The following is a 22545-nucleotide window of genomic DNA, read 5'->3' as shown; positions in this document are numbered from 1 at the left end:
GCTGTGGGTGATATTTCTTGACAGCAAGTAGGAGCAGCCCGTGGGGTTTTGCAGGCAGATGCGGTGCTGGTTTGGGCCATTTTTCCATCAGAGCCTGGTGGGAGATGGGGCCCGGGGGTGCCCAGCTGCACTGGGGGACCCTCGAGTGCTGGATGCCCCCCACACGGTGTGGTGAACCCCACAACAACCTCCATCCTCCCAGCTCCCGGGAATCTTCAAGGGCCCAGAGAGGCTGGGATAGCGCTGTGCCACCGCTAACCCCAAACCACAGGCTGTGACCCACAGCTCTCCCAGTGCGGCTCGTGGTTCTCCAGCGCGGCGCTAGGCTTTCGGGGGGGGGCATACAACCCCGGCTGCAAGAGCCTGGCAGGGCCAGCTGCCTGCAAAAACAAATTACAGCTACCGCTGCGAGGGCTCCAGCGCATCTGTTGCCCACAAAGTGCTTGTGCAGCCGTTTCTGCCCCTGCGCTCCCCTGGCCAGGACAGTGTTTCCACTAACCTGGAGGGGGGGCTGGGGACCAGTAAGAGCACCCCAGCCCCAGTCAGGTGTCTCAGCACCCTCCTGGGGTACAGGGGAGCACACGCCCCCCTGCAGGTACCAGCCCAGTGGGAAGCAGCGGGAGGTGGGTGCTGATGGGGACCCCAGGGATGCCCCCGCGCGTGGGGCTGCAGCGTTTTGGGGTGATGGAGGGGCCGGTGCTGCGGCCAGGCAAGGGGAGCAGGAGCTCATCGCCCACCGGCCGTCCCGCCGGGTGGATTGCGGGATGGGGGGATGCGGGATGGGGGGATGCGGGATGGGGGGATGCGAGGGCATCCCGGGGACGGGCGGGGGGAGCGCCGGGGGCCGGCCCGTTGCCGTGCAATGCGGCGGGCGGCCGGGAGATGGCCCCGCGCCGCGCTGCGCCCCTCCATTGTCCGCCGCCGCGCTCCCTCCTCCTTCTCCGCCTCCTCCGCCGCCGCCGCCGCCGCCGCCGCCGCCGCCGCCCGGCCCCGCCGCCGCAGCCCCAGCCCACTCGGAGCAGGTACGGCTGAGCGCCGGGGGGAGCGGGAACCGCGGCGGGGGCGGGGGGACGGGCGGTGGGAGCAGGAACAGGCCGGTTCCTCCAACCAGCCGGGATTCGCCGGGATTTTCCCCTTAAAAATATATATAAATAAATATATATGCATAAATAATTTCCTCTCCTGCGAGGAGCTCCATCGCGGCTGCTGTGAGTCGCTTCCCAGCGCTGCCCGAAAGCCGCAGCCCAGCCTTGTGTTTGTCCAGGACTGGAGACCCCGAAAGCCGATGAGCGGGGGGGTCCCGGGCGCTGCACCCCCAGCGCCCAGCGCGGGTCGGGGCTCTGGAGATGCAGCGTCGGCTGCGGGGTGGAGAGGGAATCGGGTGATTTTTGTGAGCAAAACAATGAAGCGGCCCCCATCAAATTGCAAAGTTGCCCATCAGCAAAGTGGAGAGGCAGAGCTGGGGTTTCTGTTCTCTCCCTTCATGTCAGGGGCTGCTCGGGGGGACAGCGATGGGGACAGCGATGGGGACAGGGACAGGCCAGCGCTCGTGCGGGAAGGGCCAGCTCATCCCAGCGAAGCCGCGGGGCAGGCGAGGGCTCTGGGTTCGGTGTGTGGGGGCAGAAGGCACTTGTGAGGATGCTGGCTGTGCTGCAGCGAGCTGAGATGCTCCGCTCCTGCGGTACCGCGGCTCCGGAACTTGCAGAAATGCTCACGCGTGTGTTTAACAGTAAACTCCAGAGGTATGCGAGCTATTACCCCTGAGCAAAGGAGATATATCAACGTAACCACAGCTATTCATGTGTGTAAGGCCAAGCGTGAATGGAGTTGCTCACAGGATCTAGGCCTGGGGTGAACTAACACCAGCGTGATCAGAAAAATCAATCTTTTCCTCCCAAAGCGGGAGGGACGGGGAACTGTGGGAAACCTGCCTGGCAAACGGGGCACCCGGCTCTCCCGGGATAACCGCCCTGGCGGGTGCCTGCCCCACCTCGCCCCGGAGCACCCTCCTAAATACGAGTGAAGCGAGGCCGGGGAGAGGACCCGCTGCCGGGAGCCGAGAGGAGCCGTTTTCCCAGCCCAGCAGCCGTGCAGCCCGCACGCTGCAGCGTGAGCGGTGCTGTGTGTGTGTGCGAGCGTTGCCTGGATGCACACCCAGGGTGTGTGCACGGCCGTGCACGCCGGGCAGGGACGTGTGTGCAAGGCCGGGGGTCCCGCGGTCCTGAGCCGCGCGGAGGGATCGCTGGGGCTGTAGCAGCAGCAGCATCCATGGCCCCATCCTGAGCGAGGTGTTTCCCTGCGTATGGGTGCTCTGGAGGAGCTGCGTGGCTGTGGCGTGTCCTTGGGCTGTGGCTCTCTCCCATAGCACATGAATTCCGTGGGCAGGGCAGGGCTGAGCGGTGCAATGAGTTGTTTCCCGTTGCACACTGGGCTGGGTCTGGTGTGCAGTGTGGGGCCAGCAGGTCCCCTGCACCCCAACAAGGTGCTGTGGCTGGGCGGGCCCCTCGGCTGCCGGCTGTCCTCAGTGCACCCCGCCAGTTTGGCAGTGTTGGGGAGAGCCCTGTGGCAGCTGGGAGCAGCCCCGCGGAGCACGGCAGCAGGACCCGTCCCTCGGGGCTCACCCGGGCTGCGAGGCAGAGGGCAGAGTGTGCCCCACGCTGTGCCAGCCCAGCCCAGCTCCAGGACGTGTTCCCTGGGTGCTGGTGCAGCGGGATGCACCGAGGCCAGGGAGGCATCGTGCTTTACACCTCTGGCCTGTCCTGGGCAGATACAGGGCTGCACCACCGAGCCCCCGTGTGGGACGCTGCCAGCAGCGCGCTGTGCAGCTGGGTGCACGTTCCATGTGCCGTCGTGCAGCCAGCCACGCCGTGCCGGGTGCTTGCTGCGGAGGAAGCGCAGATTTGCAAGATTTGCATAGGAGCCGAGCGCCAGAGCTGCCGTGCTGCCGAGAGCCTGACCACCAGCATCCCCCGGGGAGGCCGAGCACCCAGGAAACCCGGCCCTGGGGGTGGGTGCTGGGTGCTGGAGCAGCACGGGTTGAGTAATTTGGAAAGTCCGACTGCGGGTGTGCGTCAGGGCTGGGGAGCGGAGGAGACGTGAGGTGTCTTGGCCCCGTCGTCGGAGCTGCCGCATGGGAACACGGGGGGACACAGCGGCGGGTGGCTTTGTGGAGGGGTCCCTCCTCGGTCCTCCCCACGCCCCAGTGCGCCGCAGGGGCTGGGTGAGGTTCAGCATCTCCCGTGCAGCCGAGCATGTGGTTGTCACCCCTAGCTGCAAAGGGGGGCTCTGACATCCCGCCGCCCGCGCCGCCTCCCGCCCCACGCCTGGCTGTGACACCCCCTGCGCCCTCCGCTGTCCCCATTGCGGACTCGGTTCTGCAGAGCTCCCTCCTCCAACTGCCTCAACTCGCGGGCTTTCCTGTCCCAAACCCGACCCCTCTTTCTGGGGCAGGATTTCCTCCCGAGGGTGGAAATACGTAGAGAAATTATGGAAGAGCCTTTGGCACCAGCCAGTTCCACATCCTGCCTCCTCGGGAGCACTCGGACCGGACTGGACTTTGCTCTGCTATTAACAGGAGACGTATCGGCTTGAAGAGGAAGAAACTCCTCCTGCCTTAAGGCAACAGGTTGGAAGCGAGTGGCGCTGGCTGTTTTCGAGGTGTTTGTTCAGCTCGGTGTCCCCAAGGCCGGGAAGCCCTCGCCATCCCCCTGGCCGGGCTGGGGCCGCGCTGGGAACGCAGCGGCTTGTCCTGTTCAGCTGGAGCGGCAGGATGGATGGATGGACCCGCAGCCCTGGAGGTGAAGGCTGGTGCTTTATCCTTCTCACGGCCGCTCCTCCCTCCGCTGGATTATAAAAGGGTGTGAATTGTCTCCCCTGATAGGCATAACCTCCATCCCCGGCTCCCACACCCCTCCGGGGCTCACTTTGCTTCCTCGTCCTCAGATGTTTGATGTCTGCCCAGATGCTTCAGCCATTTCTCTCTGCTCCCAACGCAGCTGCCTGCGCGGGGGAAGGAGGGAGGGAGGGATGGGGAGAGCCGGGGGTGCACAAGCAGCCCCCGCCAGCCACGGCGGCTCTGCCCGGGCTCCCGGCGCTGGGCACGGGGCTGCTGCAGCGTCTGCTCCGCCGGGGGATCCCGCAGGACGGTTTGCTGTTGGATTCCCTCGTCCCTCCCCACGCCGAGCAGGCGCTGCTCAGCTGCAGGAGCCGGGGTGGGCGCAGGGTGCCTGCACGTGGTGCTGAGCCCCCCAACGTCCCCCCAGCCTGGCCCAACCTGACGCTCAGCTCTTTGCACAAGGGTGGGATCATCCTTCCCTGTCCCATTGATGCTGGGAGACACTGGGAGAGCCCTATGGGGACCCTGTGCATCCTCTGCTCCAAAGCCCTCTAAATAAAATTGTGTTAAACCATAACTGGGGGCTTAGGGCAAAGGATTTCCAGTGGACAAGTGGTTTTTCCTGTGTGCCCCCGGCTGCACCCGCCGTCACTCAGCACAGCGAAGCGTTTTCTCTGAAAGGTGGGATCCCAAGCTGGATGAGTCTCCTGAGGCTGACGTGACCACAGCAAATGCCAGGAAATTTGGAGTCAGCAAGTTACGCTTATGTTATTAGTAGTAGTATTTTAAAGAGGGAAATCTCTGCTTGTCTCTGCTACTCTGGAATTCAGCTCCTACCTCGGGAGCTCCCGTCCTGAGACCTGACCCACGGCTCGTGGTCCCGGGCAATTTTTGTGGCAGGTTCCTGGGGGTAGAGAGGCATTCGGTGGAAATGCAGGTGGCCACGCACCGAACCCCCGGTGCAGGAACGCACAGCGGGAGGTGCTGGTTAAACATCAGCCCAGCCCCTGGCCCAGGACGTGGAGGGCGACTCGGGGGGTTCGGGGCTGTTTGACGTGGGTTTGCACCAGCTCGGTCCGGCTGCGGGGGCAGGACCAGGTTTGCTGCATCCCACCAGCACAGCCGGAGCCTCGGCTCGACCAGGCAGGAGCGTTTCTCTGCTTGAAACATCAGCGAGATGCAGATGCTTCTCTTGGAGATGAGAAAGGGATTGTGGCTTTGTCAGCCACAAACATCGGTTTGGTTTTATTGCTTTTGGGCTAAAGGCAGATTTTCTTTGTTTGGCTTCCAGAAGCCCAGCACTGCCAGCTTTTGGGATTTCTATTTTTCCGGGAGAAGCCCACAGCTGCTGGCAGGGACCGAAATGCCGGGGAAGGGAACATTTCCATCTCGTCCTCCCTAAAGCCATTTTTCCAGTTAGAAAGCACAAAGAAGCTGGTTGAGTGAGGTGCGCAAGAGGGGACCCATGATGGCAAGAGGGACAAACCCGCCCGGTGCCGTCCTCGCTTGCAGGAGATGTGTTTGTGGCTAATTAGCAGCCATCTGCTCCTGCACGGCCTTGGGGTCAGGAGGGTCCGTTTGCGGATGGGGAGGGGGTGACGTGGCCGGGGCTGCCGTGGCTGATAACCAGCAACCGGGCTGGGAGGGGACGGCGGGGACCAGCCTGGTGGCAATGGTGCTGCTCCTCTGGCTGTGCCGAGGAGGTGCTCACTGCACAGCCCAGCCCGGGGCACGTGCCCTGTCCCGTGGGGTGGGATGCGGGGGGCGCGTGCCGTGCCGGATGGGCTCCCCCCGCCACGGGCACCGGAGGAAGGTCCTGCGGTCCCGCGATGTCTTCCCAGCAGAAACACTTGCAGTCACCGGGAATGGGTAGCTGCATCCTTTTGCCCTAAATCGGGGCATCGGGCAGAGCCCTGCGTGGTGCAGAGTGAGAGGTTTGGGGTAGGGGGGAGCTCTGGGGGGCAGCGGGGTCCCGTGTACCCCCTGTGCTGGGATCCCGAGCCAGAACACGCTCTGCTGCCTCCCGGCTCTAGAGATTTCAAGTGCCGGCCGTCTCCAGGGGCTTCGGGCTCACTCCACTCTTCCGTTTAATTTCCACTTGGTTATTTATTTTGCTAGAAAGAGAAGAGAAGGTGACACCTCCTTCCCCGGGGAGCGCGGTGCTGGCCGGGCAGAGCTGAGCCCCCCCCGCCGTTACCACCCTCCCCGCGTTTTGGTGGGGGGCCCGGGAGCGGTTTCCCGTCCGGCTGCTTCACCTCTGCTGGCTGTGGAGGGGCTCGGGGGGACCCGCAGGGACATTTGAGGGGGCTGTGGGCTGTGGAGAGACTGGGGGGACCCGCAGGTCCGTTCGAGGGGGCTGGGGCTGCCGGTGATGCCCGGGTCCCCCTCGCCGTGCCCCGTTTCTTACTCGCCAAAGCAGCCCGGGCTGGTCGGTGCTCTCATCTTTTCCCTTCTGCTTCAAAAAGCCCGAGCTTTGCCGGCTTTTTCCCAAAGCTGCGATGGTCCCCAGAATAGCAATGGGGCTCAGAGCCACGTTTTAGGCAAACCCCCGTGCATCGGCCCCGGGGTGCAGCCCGTGCCGGGGTTGCAGGTTGAGTCAGCTGCCCCCCACTCCCTGCGGCTTATTTTGTCCTCCGGGAAATGCATCGGGCTCCAGCAATAGCCCCGGCAGCTGCTGTGGGGCCACCCAGCCCTGCGTGGGGACCGCGGGGTCCTGGGGGGACAGGCAGCAGCAAAATCTTTATTTAACATGTCACATCGCTGAGCCCCTAAACACAGGGTGTTTCATGAAGATGGACACTCTCGGCCCCTAAGATCCCCAGACGTTACACCCCGTGACTTTTTCTTGTCAAAGACCGGTTTTTTGTGCCACTGTCAGCAGTCTGGCTGACCTCAAAACCGGAATCACGGCAGCAGTGGCTTCGGGGCAAGAAGACGCTTTGAGAGGCGTTTTGGACAAATTCAACTCTTGTCTCGATGTTATCTGTACGGCAGGTGGAGGGAACATAGAGCATTCATAGAAAGGTTACTAAAACTTGAAAACTCATTAAACCCTTTGTAATTTTTTGTATAATTGTAACGTTGCCATCGTGAAATATTAATATAGTGCTTTGAAATCGGGTCCGTCTATTTGAAACACCCTGTGTTTCCTTTTAGCCGCTGCAGAGAGGAAGGGCTGTACCCTCGTTAGCCAACCTTCGTTAGCTGTTAACCATTAACCCTCGCCTGTCCCCCGCGCAGGTGCCCGGCGGCGCAGCATGCCTCTGTCCTGACCCCGGGGACCAGGACGTCCCCGTCCCCAGAGCCATGTCCGCCACGCACGGCGATGGGGAGCACTGGAAGTCGCTGGAGTCGGTGGGGATCAGCCGGCGGGAGCTGGCGCTGGCTGAGGCTCTGCAGATGGAGTACGACGCTCTGTCCCGCCTGCGCCAGGACAAGGACAAGGAGGAGAGTCGGGCCAGGCAGCGGGGAGACCGGCCCCTCATCTCCTGGGACGACCCCGCGGAGAGGAACGGCTGCGACGGCATCAAAGCGGCGCGTGGCCTCTCCGGCTCCGACCCTGCGCTCAGCTGCAACGTCCCGCTGGCACCCGAGGGTCCCCCTGCGCCCAGGGCCCCCCCCGGGCCCAGCCCCCCGCAGCCGGACCCCCAGCCCTGGCTGAAGGGCCCCCTGGCCGGGGACTGTCTGTACATCTTCGAGGGCTCGGGGGGGGACTTCTTGGGGGAGCCGCTCAACGGCACCTCGCCCCACAACGGTGGGGATTGCTCCCCCAAAAAGCTCTCGCCGCCGCCGCTGCCCCCCCGGCACCCCCTCTGGAGCTGCCCCGAGGGGAACCAGCGCTCAGGGAAGGGATCCCCCCCGTCCTCCAAGGGACCCCAGCCCAGGGACATCAACATGTTCTCGGCGGCCCACGAGCGGGCTCACGGCAAGCTGCTCGGCCGCCGCATCTCCGAGGAGGACCCGTACGGCGTCACCGACTACGGCGGCATCACCGACTACGGCGGCATCACCGACTACGGCGGCATCAACGACGCCATCACCTGCCTCAACCTGAAGTCCACGTATGAGTCGGAGGTGCTGCGGGAAGCCGCCCGCGGCTGGAAGGAGGGCAGGAGCATCTTCGAGAAGGAATCGAGCGGCAAGCCGGTGGCGCGGAGCAAGACCATGCCCCCCCAGGTCCCCCCGCGGACGTACGTCTCCCGCTTCGGCAACCGCAAGAATCTGGCGCTGAACAAGAACCGCAGGATCTCCATCGACCCGGTAAGAGGGTTTATCTCTCCCTGCCTTGGAAGCGGGGCTGGGATGGAGCCGAGGTGCTGGGGAGGGCTGGGAACGCAGGGCTGGGATGCCAACAGGGCTGTGGGTGCCTGTGGTTTTGCTGCCTTTCCTTTGCTCCGGCAAGAGAAGGAGATAAAGAACCGGAGAAGTCGCCTTCCTTGCAGGGTCCCCCTCCCCGGGGAGCGCGGGATGCGGCCGGGAACGGCTGGCGGGGGCTGCGTAAGTCACTCTCGGCTTTCCTGGTGCCAGTGACTAATTATAAAAGAGCATTAAAATTGTCTTTAGCGGCTGCTGTGTTCTCTGCCTTTCTCTGCCTCCCGTTAGCTGCTGGCTGGGTTAATTGCTCTGACAGTGGGGCCATTGTTCCCTGCGAAAGAGCGATGGGGACCCCCGGGCGCGGGGGAGCCTGGCACGGCGGTGCCGCCTGCCCCGAGAGCGGCGTGGGGGGCCGGGCACGGGCTCCGCTGCAGCACCCCGCTGGCCTGGGGGCTGTCCCTACATGTCCCACAGTGTCCCCGGGTCCGTCTCTGCCCAGCCCTTGTCTCCGCTGGGGATTTTGGAAATTGCCTGGAAATGTCCAGTTTTTGGGAGTCCTCGGGTCTCCCTTCTCGCAGCTGTGCGGAAGGTGCAGACGTGAGTGACGCATCAAGCTGGAACACAAGAGGTTCCACTTAAATTTGAGAAGAAACTTCTTCTCAGTGAGGGTGACGGAACACTGGCCCAGGCTGCCCGGGGAGGCTGTGGAGTCTTCTTCTCTGGAGACATTCAAAACCCGCCTGGACGCCTCCTGTGTAACCTCACCTGGGTGTTCCTGCTCCGGCGGGGGGGTTGGACTGGATGAGCTTTTGAGGTCCCTTCCAATCCCTGACGTTCTGTGACTCTGTGATCCTGTGATCCTGCAGTGGGTGCCCCCCTGGCCCAAAGCCCCCCTCTGCTGGTTCCTGTGCCCCCGCAGAGCTGCCTGTTCCCCGGCCATGGCCAGCGAAGCTCTCGGTGCCCGGCGCTCTACCAGGGGTCCCGGCAGCCCCCGTCCCGGGCGGGCGGTGGGCTGTACCCCCGGGGATGCCGCAGCGGCTGATGGGCTCGTGCTCTGCCCCGCAGGTCGCCCCCCGGCCGCACTCCTTTGCCAATGGCTACGAGCTCTTTGAAGTGTCCGAGGAGCGGGACGAGGAGGTGGCCGCTTTCTGCCACATGCTGGACGTGTGAGTACCTTGAAGCTGGAGCATCCCGCTGCAAAATGCCCCCAAAAGGCATTTTTCGGTGGGTGAGGCAACACCCAACGCAGGGCAGCATCTCTGACCCGTCCCTGCCTCCACAGGCTGCGGTCCGGCTACAGCACCAAGGATTATTCCCTCACCGGCTTGGTGTGGAGCGCCGTCAACCTCAGCCCCGAGCAGCTGGGCCACGGCGTCAGCCTCAAGGTGACCGTGGTGTGTGACAGCCTGCGGGAGCCCCTCACCTTCACCTGCGACTGTGAGTGCCCCTCGTCACGCACCCGCCCGTCCGTCCCCCTCGCAGCAATCGGGGGGCACCCGCGGTGATGTGCAGCAGGGACAGACCCCAGCAACCCCTGGGTGGAGGATCCGGGGGGGTCCCACCGTGCTGGGGGCTCAGGGTGCTGCTCCCTCTCCCCGCAGGCTCCTCCACCGTGGATCTGCTCATCTACCAGGCGCTGTGCTACACGCACGACGAGCTGCACGCCGTGGACGTCGAGGACTTTGTGCTCAAGATCTGCGGCTTGGAGGAGTTCCTGCAGAAGTGAGTGTTGCTTCGGGGACACACACACACGTGACACAACTCCGGTGTCCCGGCGCTCACGCGCTCGCCCCGTGCCGGGTGCGATGGACGCTCAGGGCTGAGCCCGGCGTGCACAGCGGGAGCCGCTCTGCTCCCTTTCCTGTCTCCCGAGCCATGGGGATGCTCTCTTGCCAAAAGCAGCATGTTGGGAGCATCTTTCCCAGTGGCGGCGTATCCATCACGTTGACCCCCCCGTGCCTGAAAACCAGGGAGCTGCCAAAAAAGCTCTTTGGAGGAGTATTAATAACAGACATGTCACTGAGCGGAGCGGCAGAGCCCCCCTTCTCCCCGCCTGCGGTTTAAATTGCAGGAAAAGGTGGAAAGGGAACATGTTGGGGGAGAGAGTGGGTGTTGGGAGGCGTGAGAGCATCAGAGCTGCGATGGGGTCCCTTGGCTGCGGAGCCGGGGTGGGTGATGGGGACCAAGACCTGCACAGATCCCTCCTGCCCTCCCCATTTTGCTGCTTTTTGTGCAGAAAGAGTGTATTTCCTTGGGGGTTTGGGGTCTGACGGTTCAGAGGAGCTCTCTGCAGAGGATGATGCAGCAGCCACGCGTGCACAGGCACACGCCGTCCGTCCGTCCTTCCTGGCGGGTCGGTGCAGCGAGCCAGCTCCCGCTGCTGGAGACCTGCCCGGGGCCCGGCCGTGCCGCCGGGAATCCGCGGGAGCTTTGCCACCGGGAGCTGCCGCTGCGGGACCTAAAGGGGCGGCTGGGGATCGCCCAGCCCGGGACAGCCCGAGTGGGACCCGCGCGGAGCCCGATGCTGCTCCTGGCAGTTGGCAGGTCCCTTCAACCCAAACTATTCCATCGTTCTATGACCCTCCTGGCCACGGGGCAGGACACGGCTCCGGTGACCACGCAGCGATCAGACCCTGCGTCCCTGCAGCCCCGTGAGCTCCTGGGGGTGCCTCTCCCACCCCTCTGCCACATCCTGCCATTGCAGCTCCATCCTGCCCGGAGCCTCCCGCACCCCTGGGCACTGTGCCCGCGGCTCTGCCGCGCTGCCCAGGCCTGAATCAGCTCATTCTCCCCCGCAGCTGGCAAAGAAACCGGGTCTGGGTGGCAAACTCAGCGTGTCCCGTGCCGGGGGGGATGCCTGTGGCGGTGGCATGGTGGGACCGGGCTGTCCCCCCTTCCCAGAGCTCGCCCCAATGCTGCTGTCAGCCGGAGCATCCTCAGGTCCCACGCATCCGCAGGCAGGTCCGGGCACGACGGGCTCATTGGCACCCGCTCCCGGCCCCGGCTGGGCCGGGCACGGCTCTTCGGAGGGCGCTGGGGAAGGAGGGGAAACAATGGCTTATTCTTCAGGTTTCCTAGTTTTGCCACGAACGTCCGTTTGCAGGCGAGGCGGCCACGGCCGAGCCCCAGGCAGCACTGCCGGCCTGTGGGGCATCGGGATGCGGCATCCCAGGGGGAATTTCGGGGTACGGCATGGGATGGGGGCTCAGCACGTTTCTGTCCCGCAGCAAACACGCGCTGGGCAGCCACGAGTACATCCAGCACTGCAGGAAATTCGACATCGACATCCGCCTGCAGCTGATGAAGAGGAAGGGGGTGCGCAGCGACCTGGCCCGGACGGTGGGTGCTGGGGATGCCCGTGACTCGGTGATCCCTGTGGGTCCCTTCCAGCTGAGGATATTGTGGTTCTGCGGAGCTCTGTGTTCAGCTCTGGGACCCCCAGAATAAGACATGGACCCGTTGGAGAGATGGGGAGGGACTCTTTATCATGGAGTGTCACAGTGGTACAAGGGATAAAGTATTTTAAACTGAAAGAGGGTAGATTTAAGTCAGATATAGGGAAGAAATTCTTCGCCATGAGGGTGGCGAGGCGCTGGACCAGGGGAGCTGTGGATGCTCCATCCCTGGAAGGGCTCAAGGCCAGGTTGGATGAGACTTCGAGCAAGCTGGTCTGGTGGAAGATGTCCCTGCCCATGGCAGCGGGTGGGGCTAGATGATCTTTACGGTCCTTTCCAACCCAAACCCTTCCGTGACACCTCCCTGGTGTGGGAGTGCACGTGTGCAGCCCAGTTTTGGCACAACATCTCTCCATCCCCAGGCGAGCGATGACCAGAGCCCGTCCACCCTCAACCACTACATCCACCTGCAGGAGAGACCCATCAAACAGACCATCAGCAGGTAGGGGGGACACGGCGGGACCGGCCCCCCGCCCCGGGTACCCGCCTGGCCGGGCTGAGCTCTGCCCTCTGTCCCTCAGACAGGCCCTGAGTCTCCTCTTTGACACCTTCCACAACGAGGTGGATGCTTTTCTGGCAGCCGAGGTGAGCACCGGGGATGGACGGGGCATTTTTGGGGCCTCCTTGTCTTATTTACTGCAGGTTTTTTCCTGTTTTCATTATGGGGCACTGGGGATGCACCAGAGAAGGGGAAAGGCTGTGAAAGCAGGGGAAACTGAGGCACGGGCTGGTGCATCTCCCCATGCGTGATGTGTGGGCTGCGGGGAGGCCCCTTGGCTGCCCGGGGGTCCCACATCACCTCCGTTTTCCCCCAGGGAGACTTCCCGCTGAAGGCGGAGCGGGTGATCCAGTCGGTCATGGCCATCTGCAACGCGCTGGCCGCCGTGGAGACCCCGGAGATCACGGCCGCGCTCAACCAGATGCCGCCCTGCCCGTCCCGCATGCAGCCCAAGATCCAGAAGGTGAGGGATGGGCCGGGGGGCTGGTCCCCGGGGGGGTGCAGGACCGGGGGGCTCAGCCGGGAGGTGCAAAGGGGAAGAGCAACTTAACATCTGATTCTTGCCCTCCCTCCTCCCGCTGCACCACATGGAAAATTCCTCAATAGCTGGGAGCTGGTTGTGTAAAGCTCTTGGCGAGCTGCACCCCCCGGCAGCGCGGGGCTGATTCTGATGGTGCTCTTGTGGTTTCTTTCTTTTTTTTTTTTTTCTTTTTTTTTCCTCAACAGGATCCAAATGTTCTGGCCAAGAGGGAAAATCGAGGTATTTCTGTTCTTCTCCTCCCCTTCTGGGCTTGAGTTCTTGGTGCTTTTAATCTTCAAACCCCTCCCCTTCAATTATTAAGGCCAAAAATGTGTTTGAAACCGTTCTGGTTAAGAAAAGAGGGTTTCTGGAGGTGATGGCTGTTGTTCCTTCCCATGAACTCAGCAAAATGTGTCTAAAAGACATATAGATGAGGTTCTCGGGGACATGGTCTAGTGCCAGAGTTGGGTTGGACTTGGTGACCTTGAGGGTCTTTTCTAACCCAAATGATTCTGTGATTGTAAATGGGAAAGCTGCAATTCTCCCTCTCACTCGCTTTGCCCCACGGGAGCTGACCTGCAGTCTGATCCTGGGGTCCCTCCAGCATCCCGACCCCTGCGCAGAGGGTCAGTGGGGGGACAGTGGGGCCAGCACCCCCCGTCTCACCGCGGTCCCGCGTCCCCTGCAGAGCGGATCGTGGAGAGCCTGACGGCCGCCATCCTCACCCTGGTGGAGCTCTACTGCAGCACCTTCAACGCCGACTTCCAGCCGGCCGTGCCAGGCAGCCGGGAGCAGGCTGCGGCGCAGGAGGCTCGGCTGCTCTCCTGCCCACTCGCCTTCACTGTCTACGGCACCCACCGCATCCCCATCACCTGGGCCGCCAGGTAAGGGCAGCTGCCTGCAGCGTGCTCAGCCCCTGCCTGCCCGTCCTGGGGCTCCCGGCCCTGATCAATACACCCGGGTCCCTCTCCGGGGTGGCTGGGGAGCGTGTCCCTGTCCCAGATATTCATCAGATGTGGAGGGAATCAGAGGTAACCCAGGGCAGGAATGTGGGGGTGCTGGTGGTGACGGGCGGTGAGGGATGCTCAGAGCCAGCTGGTGCTGGAGCTTCTGGGTGCGAGTGGGTGGGACGGGCTCTGCTGTGTTCCCTTCCCTTCCCTTCCCATCCCTTCCCATCCCTTCCCATCCCTTCCTCCTCCCATCCCTTCCCATCCCTTCCTTTCTCATCCCATTCCCATCCCTTCCCATTCCCATCCCATTCCCGTGACATTCCATACCTTCCCATCCCTTCTCATTCCATACCCATTGCCATCCTTTCCCATCCCATTCCATCCCATTCCTATTCCCATCCTTTCCCATCCCATTCCCATTCCGTTCCCATTCCCATGCCATTCCCATTCCCATCCCATTCCATCCCTTCTCAACCCTTCCCATCCCACATCCCACCCCATCCCTTACATCCCATCCCCATGAATCCCGGGATCTGCAGCATCCCTGCCGGGCTCTCCGCTGCCCCGGGGAGGTGACAGATGGCCCCGGTGCGGCAGAGCCAGGCTGCCCTCGCCCCACGCCGTGCTCCTTTGTTAGTGCCTCGGTGCCCGTACCCGCTCCCGGCCCCGTGCGGGGGGACGGCGGGGGCCTGGGTGGGCGGCGGGCGCCCGCCGTGGGGGGGGCGTGCGAGGCAGCGGCGCCAGCAGCAGCCGCCCCGCCGGGGACCCCTCGCCTTTGTCCTGTCCTTAATGTATTCCCCTTGGTGACTGGCTCCGAACAAAGCGGGTAGCCTGGGAAATGCCAGCATCCCCTGACCTCCGGCGCCCCGCAGCCCTCCCCGGATTGTCGCTCGGCACCTGCCACATGGCAGGGCCCCCCCCGGCCCCCCCGTGTGATGGTATGCGCGGTGGCATATGGTGACGGGGGCTCCCGGCTCTGCGCCCCCTCCCTGCCGCAGCCCCTTTCCCAAGCCTGGGGAAGGCACAGAGGGGCAGCACCTCCATCCTGCCACCCCATGGCGGGGGGAACCCTCTGGTGCCCCTGCCCCTGGCGCAGGCAAAGCCCCCCCGGCTCACCAAATCTGTTCCCCTTGCAGCTACGAAGATTTCTACCTCTCCTGCTCCCTCAGCCACGGCGGCAAGGAGCTGTGCAGCCCCCTGCTCACCAGGAAAGCCCACGTCTACAAATACCTCTTCCACCTCATCATCTGGGACCAGCAGTAAGGCAGCGCCCCGGCCGCGGGGCAGGCGGGTCCCCGCTGCCTCCTCCTCCTGCCCTGCTCCAGTGGCTCCTCTCTGCGCCTCTCCCTGGTTTTTGGGTGTGGGAAGCTCTTGTGTCATCCCCGGGAATAGCAGCAGCCCCAGCGCCAGCCCTGCCCTCCCCAGACCTGCGTGTCTGCACCCGGGAAAGGGGATCTGCTCCCAAAAATAGCCCCGGCAGCAGGCGGGGGGGCTGTGCCAGCCAGGCATTCGCAGCGGCACCGGGAGGTGGGGGCGGGAAGAGGATAATTTTAGAAGGTGCCGGTGCCCCCCAAGGACAAGGCTGGCGGGACGGCGGGGAGCGGAGCCGTGCCCGTCCCCTCGGTGGGGTGATCCCTGCCCCTGCCCGCCCTGGGTGGGATGTAGCTGCTGCCCTGGGCTCCCTGGGAACATCGGAGAGGAGCCTCAGCCCTGGGGTCCCGCACAGCCCCCCCCAGCCATGGGACAAGGTCAGTGTGCAGTGGGGCCCCCGGTGCAGCCCCCCTGCCCTGTGGTCACCTCCTGGGACAAAGAGCAGCAGGGAGGATGGGGGCACACGAGCAGCTGAACCCAGTGGCCTCCCCGGGGTGTCTGCCCATGGCGTGGCACCTCTGTGCCGTGCCAGGGGGCATGTGGCACCCCCAGTGCCAGCAGCAAAGGCATTTTTTGGGCTAGGCTGTCTCAGGACAGCCTTGGCAGCCCAAGCCGGGGGCTGGCCGGTCCGTGGGGCGCTGGCAGCGCCTGTCCCTGCACGGCTGAGCCCCCGGCTGCTCTCTTGCAGGATCTGCTTCCCCGTCCAGGTGAACCGGCTGCCGCGGGAGACGCTGCTCAGCGTCACGCTCTTCGCCGTGCCCGTCCCGCCCCCGGGGAGCTCCTCCGACGCCAGCAAGCAGCGGCGGGTCCCCGAGGCCCTGGGCTGGGTCACCACCCCCCTCTTCAACTTCAGGCAGTATGTGGGGTGTCCCGCCGCAATGGGCACGGCGAGGGACCGTGCCGGCGTCCCCAGAGCGGGGCAGGGGGGTTCCCAGCGTGGGGACAGCACCGCTGCAGCGGTGCCACCCTCCTGCCGCGGTGCCGAGCTCTCACCCCGCTTCTCCTCCAGGGTCCTGACCTGCGGGCGAAAGCTCCTGGGCTTGTGGCCGGCGACCCAGGACAACTCCAGAGCCAGGTCCAGTGCCCCCAACTTCAACCAGCCCGACAGCGTCATCCTGCAGGTGCGTCCCGGCAGCGGGGGGGCCTGGTGGGGACACACACAACGTTTTGTCCCTGCTTACCCTCTGCCTCTGCCCCAGATCGACTTCCCCACCTCCGCCTTCGAAGTCAAGTTCACCAGCCCACCAGCAGCCGAATTCAGCCCCAAGTACGAGTTCGGCAGCCTGGGGGAGGAGGACCAGCGCAAGCTGCGGGAGGCGATGCAAAAGAAATCGCTCTACTGGTAAGCAGCCCCGGGGGGAGAGACAACATCACCCTGCTGGGAGGGACTCGCTGAGCTCCCCCCAGCCCTGTCCCGGCGTGCACAGTGGGGATCGGAGGCTCTGACCCTGCCTGTGGCTGCCGGCGGCCGGGGCTGAGGCTGGAGCCCAGTGCTGGGCAGAGCTGCCTGTGCTCGGTACCCCCCGCATCTGCTCTCCTGGCTATAAACGGCAGGATCAGATGTCGGCAGCTGCACTGGGATCCGCTGCAAAAATTGCCCGAGGTGCAGGGCCAGCCAGGCCAGTTCGGGGTCCCTGGGCAGGGGGACAGCCAGGGCTGTCCCTGCAGCAGCTCGGTCACCCTGGGCAGAGTCCTGGCTGCCCCTTGGGGACAGGGTGCAGTGTGGGGGTGTGGGGGAGCCCCCAGTGTCCTGCAGCAACGCGCAGACCTGACTGTGAGCTCAGGGTGCTGGTGGGATCCTGCTCCCCATCAACTCCTCTTTTTCACGGGCAGGGCTGGGGGGGGCCACGGGGAGGGCTCAGAGCGGCTTGTCAGAGTCCTGTGCCTCGTGGGGGCAGAGGGGCACCCCATCCCCAATGTGTCAGCTCCTGAGCCGTGTCCCCCTGTCCCTCCGCTGCCACAGGCTGATGGACGCTGACCGCAAGCGGCTGTGGGAGAAGCGTTACTACTGCCACGCGGCGCCCGGCGCCCTCCCCATGCTGCTGGCCAGCGCGCCCAGCTGGGAGTGGGCCTGTCTGCCCGACATCTACGCCCTGCTCAGCCAGTGGACGTCCATGAGCCACCAGGACGCCCTGGGGCTCCTGCACGCCACGTAAGCCACCGGGATGCAGGCTCGGGCACCGCTGCCCTCCCCGTGCAGGGGGGGTGCTGAGGGTGCTGTCCCCGTGACACCTGTCCCGGCCGCAGGTTCCCGGACCAGGAGGTGAGGAGGACGGCCGTGCGGTGGATCGACTCCATCTCCGACACCGAGCTGCTGGACTACCTGCCCCAGCTGGTCCAGGTGTGTGGTGGGACCGGGATGTGGCACGGGGTGCATGCCAGGACCGGGATGTGGCACGGGGTGCATGCCAGGACCGGGATGTGGCACGGGGTGCATGCCAGGACCGGGATGTGGCACAGGGTGCATACCAGGACCGGGATGTGGCACAGGGTGCATGCCAGGACCGGGATGTGGCACGGGGTGCATGCCAGGACCGGGATGTGGCATGGGGTGCATCCCAGTCCCGCTGTACCCCAAAACCATCCCCTTTCCAGGCCCTGAAGTACGAGTGCTACCTGGACAGCCCACTGGTGCGCTTCCTCATGAAGCGAGCGATCTGCGACCTGAAGATCACCCACTACTTCTTCTGGTGGGTTTGGGGAGTGCTGGGAGCGGCACGGGGGGGACCCTGGGGCTCGCCTGACCCCCGTGCCCCTGCTCCGTGCAGGCTGCTGAAGGACGGGCTGAAGGACTCCCAGTTCAGCATCCGGTACCAGTACCTGTTGGCAGCGCTGCTGTGCTGCTGCGGGAAGGGGCTGCGGGAGGAGTTTGACCGGCAGTGCCTGCTGGTCAGCACGCTGGCCCGCCTGGCCCAGCAAGTGCGGGATGCGGCCCCGTCTGCACGCCAGGTGGGTGCTGGGGAGGCGGGAGGGGGTGCGGGGGGTGCCGGGCTGTGTCTGAGCCCCCCACCACATCCCCACCCCGCAGGGCATCCTCCGCGAGGGGCTGGAGGACGTCACGCAGTTCTTCAAGGCCAACGGGTCGTGCCGGCTGCCGCTCAGCCCCAGCCTGCTGGTGAAGGGGATCGTGCCGCGGGTGAGTGCTGGAGCCAGGGGGCGTCGGGGGGCTCCTCTGCCCGCCCCCGGCTCACCCTGATGGGCTGTGCCTTCCTCCCATGGCAGGACTGTTCCTATTTCAACTCCAACGCCGTCCCTCTGAAGCTCTCCTTCCAGAACGTAGATCCCCTCGGGGAAAACATCCGAGTCATCTTCAAGGTGAGCCCGTCCTCCCAGCAGTGCCCAAACCCCCGGCACGGCTGCCCCAGCCCACGCTGAGCTGGCTCGGCTCTGTCCCCGCTGTCCCCGGGCTCTGACGGCTCTTCTCCGCCGGCTCGCAGTGCGGGGATGACCTGCGGCAGGACATGCTGACGCTGCAGATGATCCGCATCATGAACAAGATCTGGGTGCAGGAGGGGCTGGACATGCGCATGGTCATCTTCCGCTGCTTCTCCACCGGCCGCGGACGAGGTGACTGGGTGTCAGGGTGTCCCCCGGCCGCAGGACACGATGCTCTTGGGCTGGTGACAGCACAGGAGGCGCTGGGGCTGTGGTGGGGAGCTGTGATCTGCCTTTGGGTCTGACCCCACCAGCCCGTCCGTAGGAACGTGGCTTTGCAGGCTGTCGCTCTGGGTTGGTGGCAAAGGGGGGCTGGGTTCTTGGTGTCCCCCTCAGGCGGGACGGCTGGGTCTGACACTGCTGTTTCGGCTGCCAGGCATGGTGGAGATGATCCCCAACGCCGAGACCCTGCGCAAAATCCAGGTGGAGCACGGTGTGACGGGCTCCTTCAAAGACCGGCCGCTGGCTGACTGGCTGCAGAAACACAACCCCGAGGAGGATGAGTATGAGAAGGTGAGGAGGAGCCCGGCAGAGTCCCTGCTCCTTGCGTCCCCCTGCAGGGACAAGACCCCACAACAAGTCCAGCCTTTCTCCATGTCTGGTTGCTCCTTCCCTCCCTCTCCCCAGGCTGTGGAAAACTTCATCTATTCCTGCGCCGGCTGCTGCGTGGCCACCTACGTGCTGGGGATCTGTGACCGGCACAATGACAACATCATGCTCAAGACCACCGGCCACATGTTCCACATCGACTTCGGCCGGTTCCTGGGCCATGCGCAGATGTTTGGCAACATCAAGAGGTGGGAAATGCCTCCGGCATCTCCTTCCCTCCGGTCTGGGCTCATCTCTGGGGGATGATTTCAGGGGTCAAGCCCCCTCTCCGTGTCCCCGCGATGGGTGACCCCCAGCCGCGCTCATGTGCACAGGGACCGGGCGCCGTTCGTCTTCACGTCGGACATGGCGTACGTCATCAACGGGGGGGACAAGCCTTCCAGCCGCTTCCACGACTTCGTCGACCTGTGCTGCCAGGCCTACAACCTGATCCGCAAGCACACCCACCTCTTCCTCAACCTGCTGGGGCTGGTGAGAGCCGGGGGGTCACACACCCGCCCCCCCAGCCATGGCAGGGGGTCCCGCTGCCCCCACCCGCCCTCACCCCCCGCCTTGGCCCCAGATGCTGTCCTGTGGCATCCCCGAGCTCTCCGACCTGGAGGACCTCAAGTATGTCTACGATGCCCTGAGGCCGCAGGACTCTGATGCTGATGCCACCACGTACTTCACCAGGTAGGGGACACGGGGAATGATGGGGCGGGAGAGGGTGGGGGAGCCCTCAGATGGAGGCTCTGGCAGGTTGGGCTCCTCCGTGCAGAACACGTGGTGGCCTCGTTGCAGGTTGATCGAGTCCAGCCTGGGCAGCGTGGCCACCAAGCTCAACTTCTTCATCCACAACCTGGCGCAGATGAAGTTCACGGGCTCCGACGCCCGGCCCACCCTCTCCTTCGCCCCCCGCACACACACCCTCAAAACGTCCGGCCGGATCCGCGACGTCTTCCTCTGCCGCCACGAGAGGGTCTGCAACCCCAGCAAGGGCTACGTGAGTGGGGACAGCTGGGGACAGATGGGACAACTCGAGCGGTTCTGTCCCATACGGGCTCAGGGCAGGTCCCCACCCCATGTCAGCCCCGTCTCTCTGCAGATCTACGTGGTGAAGGTGCAGCGGGAGAGCCCTGGCGAGGTGACCTTCATCCAGCGCACCTTCGAGGAGTTCCAGGAGCTGCACAACAAGCTGCGCCTCCTCTTCCCCTCCTCGCTGCTGCCCAGGTACCCCGCAGACCCCCGCAGACCCCCAGGGCCCCCGCCACCCCCGGGGGGCTTTGCTGAGGGTCCGTCCCCGCAGCTTCCCCAGCAGGTTTGTCATCGGGCGGTCGCGGGGCGAAGCGGTGGCCGAGCGGCGCAAGGAGGAGCTGAACGGCTACATCTGGCACCTCATCCACGCAGCCCCCGAGGTGGCGGAGGTGCGGAGCTGGGGGGCACCAGGGGGGCGGAGCGGGGCTGCTGCCTCCCGAGAGGTGGGGACAGTGCTGGGGACACCGGTGAGGTTAGATGGGGCGGGAAATATTGGGGGAAAATGCACCACATAAAGCATCGCAGTGTGCACCATGCACGAAAAGCATCGGCGCTTGCACCGTGCACATTTGTCACGTGCACCGGTCCCGAATGGCGGGGAACGTGGTCACCGCTGCCACCGCTAATGTCACCTCCTCACCCCGCAGTGCGACCTCATCTACACCTTCTTCCACCCCCTGCCCCGCGATGAGAAGGCGGCCGGCACCAACCCGACCCCCAAGGCGGCAGGTAGGGGGGCTGGCGGGGGTCCCAGCAGATGGCACCGCGTGGGGGGATTCTGGGGGGCTCCCATCCCACCCCCGCCCCTCCTGTCCTCTCCAGACGCCACGTGGGCTCGGCCCCTGGGGAAGGTTGGCGGGGAGGTGAAGCTCTCCATCTCCTACAAGAACAACAAGCTCTTCATCATGGTGATGCACATCCGAGGGCTGGTACGTGCACGGTAGCAGCGGCGTGGGGGGGTCCGCCCCACCGCTGCGCTCACAGGGTGCCCCCCACTCTGCCCCACAGCCACCGCTGCACGATGGCAACGACCCCGACCCCTACGTCAAGACCTACCTGCTGCCCGACCCCCAGAAAACAACCAAGAGGAAAACCAAAGTGGCCCGAAAAACCTGCAACCCCACCTACAACGAGATGGTGCGTGGGATGGCGATGGGGTGGGAGGGCCGGGGGGGGCCGGGGCTGAGGGTCTGACCCTGTTCTGCCCCACAGCTGGTCTACGACGGGATCCCCCGGGGGGACCTGCAGCAGCGGGAGCTGCGCCTGAGCGTGCTGAGCGAGGAAGGCTTCTGGGAGAACATCCTCCTCGGGGAGGTGGGCATCCGCCTGCGGGACCTGGACCTGGCGCAGGAGAAGATGGGCTGGTTCGCCCTGGGGTCCCGCGGCCACGGCACCCTCTGAGGTGCCACCGCCGGGGCTGGGGACGCACGGCAGCACCGTCACCGCGGCTCTGCCCGCCCCGGGATGTGCCCGGGGGGACCGGGTGCCAGCGGGCGCTGCCGCTGGTGTCGTCTTTTTTAAGTTTACCTTGTGTCAAGGGAGCAATGCGGGGAGGGAGGGGTGGGAGGACCTGTGGGGTGCTTGGGGGGGGTATTTCTTCCTTTGGGACATCTGTATTTTAATTTTTTTTAATACCGAGCAGCGTGTGGCCGGGCACCGGGGCAGAGAGGAGACAGGAGGTGACTGGAGGTTTGGCTTTGGGCTGGGGGTGCGTGTACCCCCCGAGCCTGGGTCCATCTCCAGCATCCTGCCCGGATCTGGGCAATTCCCATCCCGGGGAATTCTCTCCCAAAGGAGAGCGGGGTGGTGGGGCTGACCCCCCAATACCACAGGAAGGGGACCGCGGCCACCCCTCTCGTCCCCGTGGGGACACTCGTCTCCTCGTCTGCCATCCGGCCCCGGGGACGCCTGCACCGGGGTGCGGGCTTGGTGCCTGTGGTGCTTTGTTTACAGCGAGAGCTCCGTAAACGGACAAAATGTTTCTCAGGATCGAGAATAATGAACTTAACCTTTATATTAAAAGTTTTAAATATTGTACCTGGCCGGAGTTGAAGCGGGGGGAGCAGCCTGGAGCTGCCGGAGCTGCCACCCTCCTGCGGCCGGGACCCTCCTGCCCGTGACATGGTGGCGTGAAAATAAAGGAGATTAAATGCATCAGGCAGCGCGTGGGCCCTGCCTGCACCTCTGCCTGCACCTCTGCCTGCACCTCTGCCTGCACCTCTGCACGTCTGCCTGCACCTCTGCCTGCACATCTGCCTGCACCTCCGCACCTCTGCTTGCACATCTGCCTGCACCTCCGCACATCTGCCTGCACATCTGCCTGCACCTCTGCCTGCACCTCTGCCCGCACCTCTGCCCGCAGCAGGGCCCAGTATGACGAGCCCTGGGGGGACAGGGACATCACTCCCTTGGTCCCCAAGCACACGTGGGGACCCCGGCCCCCTCCAGCTCGTCTCCCCGGTAATTCTCCGTGGGCCATCGTTACCCCGAGGACTGAAACACACCCACGAACGGCTGATTAACGCTAACGAGGGTGGGCAGCC

General features: G+C 64.6%; 1 protein-coding gene across 4 annotated transcripts; it reads left to right on the top strand.

Moving 5' to 3' along the window:
• The first annotated feature begins 979 nt into the window (after nt 1-979).
• On the top strand, nt 980-22036 carry PIK3C2B (phosphatidylinositol-4-phosphate 3-kinase catalytic subunit type 2 beta). 4 transcript variants are annotated; one of them, XM_065649700.1, is made up of 32 exons: nt 980-1022; nt 7076-8095; nt 9215-9315; nt 9432-9586; nt 9751-9871; nt 11377-11488; nt 11967-12046; nt 12126-12189; nt 12420-12566; nt 12830-12863; nt 13312-13507; nt 14710-14832; nt 15633-15800; nt 15954-16065; nt 16144-16286; nt 16908-17096; nt 17192-17285; nt 17540-17634; nt 17713-17893; nt 17973-18080; nt 18167-18259; nt 18382-18511; nt 18756-18892; nt 19007-19176; nt 19303-19459; nt 19551-19660; nt 19769-19970; nt 20073-20197; nt 20274-20391; nt 20650-20731; nt 21011-21139; nt 21215-22036. In XM_065649700.1, exons 2-32 carry the CDS (start codon nt 7142-7144, stop codon nt 21622-21624), a joined length of 5040 nt encoding a protein of 1679 aa, XP_065505772.1. In that variant the 5' UTR covers nt 980-1022; nt 7076-7141; the 3' UTR covers nt 21625-22036. The 4 variants fall into 4 exon arrangements, with proteins under 4 accessions (XP_065505772.1, XP_065505773.1, XP_065505775.1 ...); XM_065649701.1 differs by lacking the exon at nt 980-1022 and adding an exon at nt 20825-20931 and having other exon boundaries at nt 21215-21492; XM_065649703.1 differs by lacking the exons at nt 980-1022; nt 21215-22036 and having other exon boundaries at nt 20057-20197; nt 21011-21093.
• The last annotated feature ends 509 nt before the right edge of the window (nt 22037-22545 follow it).

Source organism: Caloenas nicobarica, chromosome 21, assembly GCF_036013445.1.
Source record: "Caloenas nicobarica isolate bCalNic1 chromosome 21, bCalNic1.hap1, whole genome shotgun sequence".
In the NCBI taxonomy this organism is placed as follows: Eukaryota; Metazoa; Chordata; class Aves; order Columbiformes; family Columbidae; genus Caloenas; species Caloenas nicobarica.
This window is presented reverse-complemented; position numbering and strand designations above follow the sequence as displayed.

Coding starts and splice junctions, on each gene's coding strand:
- PIK3C2B (XM_065649700.1), top strand. CDS start 7,142: ATGTCCGCCACGCACGGCGATGGGGAGCACTGGAAGTCGCTGGAGTCG. Junction 12,567..12,829: donor TGCAGCCCAAGATCCAGAAG/GTGAGGGATGGG, acceptor TTTCCTCAACAG/GATCCAAATGTTCTGGCCAA. Junction 19,177..19,302: donor ATGTTTGGCAACATCAAGAG/GTGGGAAATGCC, acceptor TCATGTGCACAG/GGACCGGGCGCCGTTCGTCT.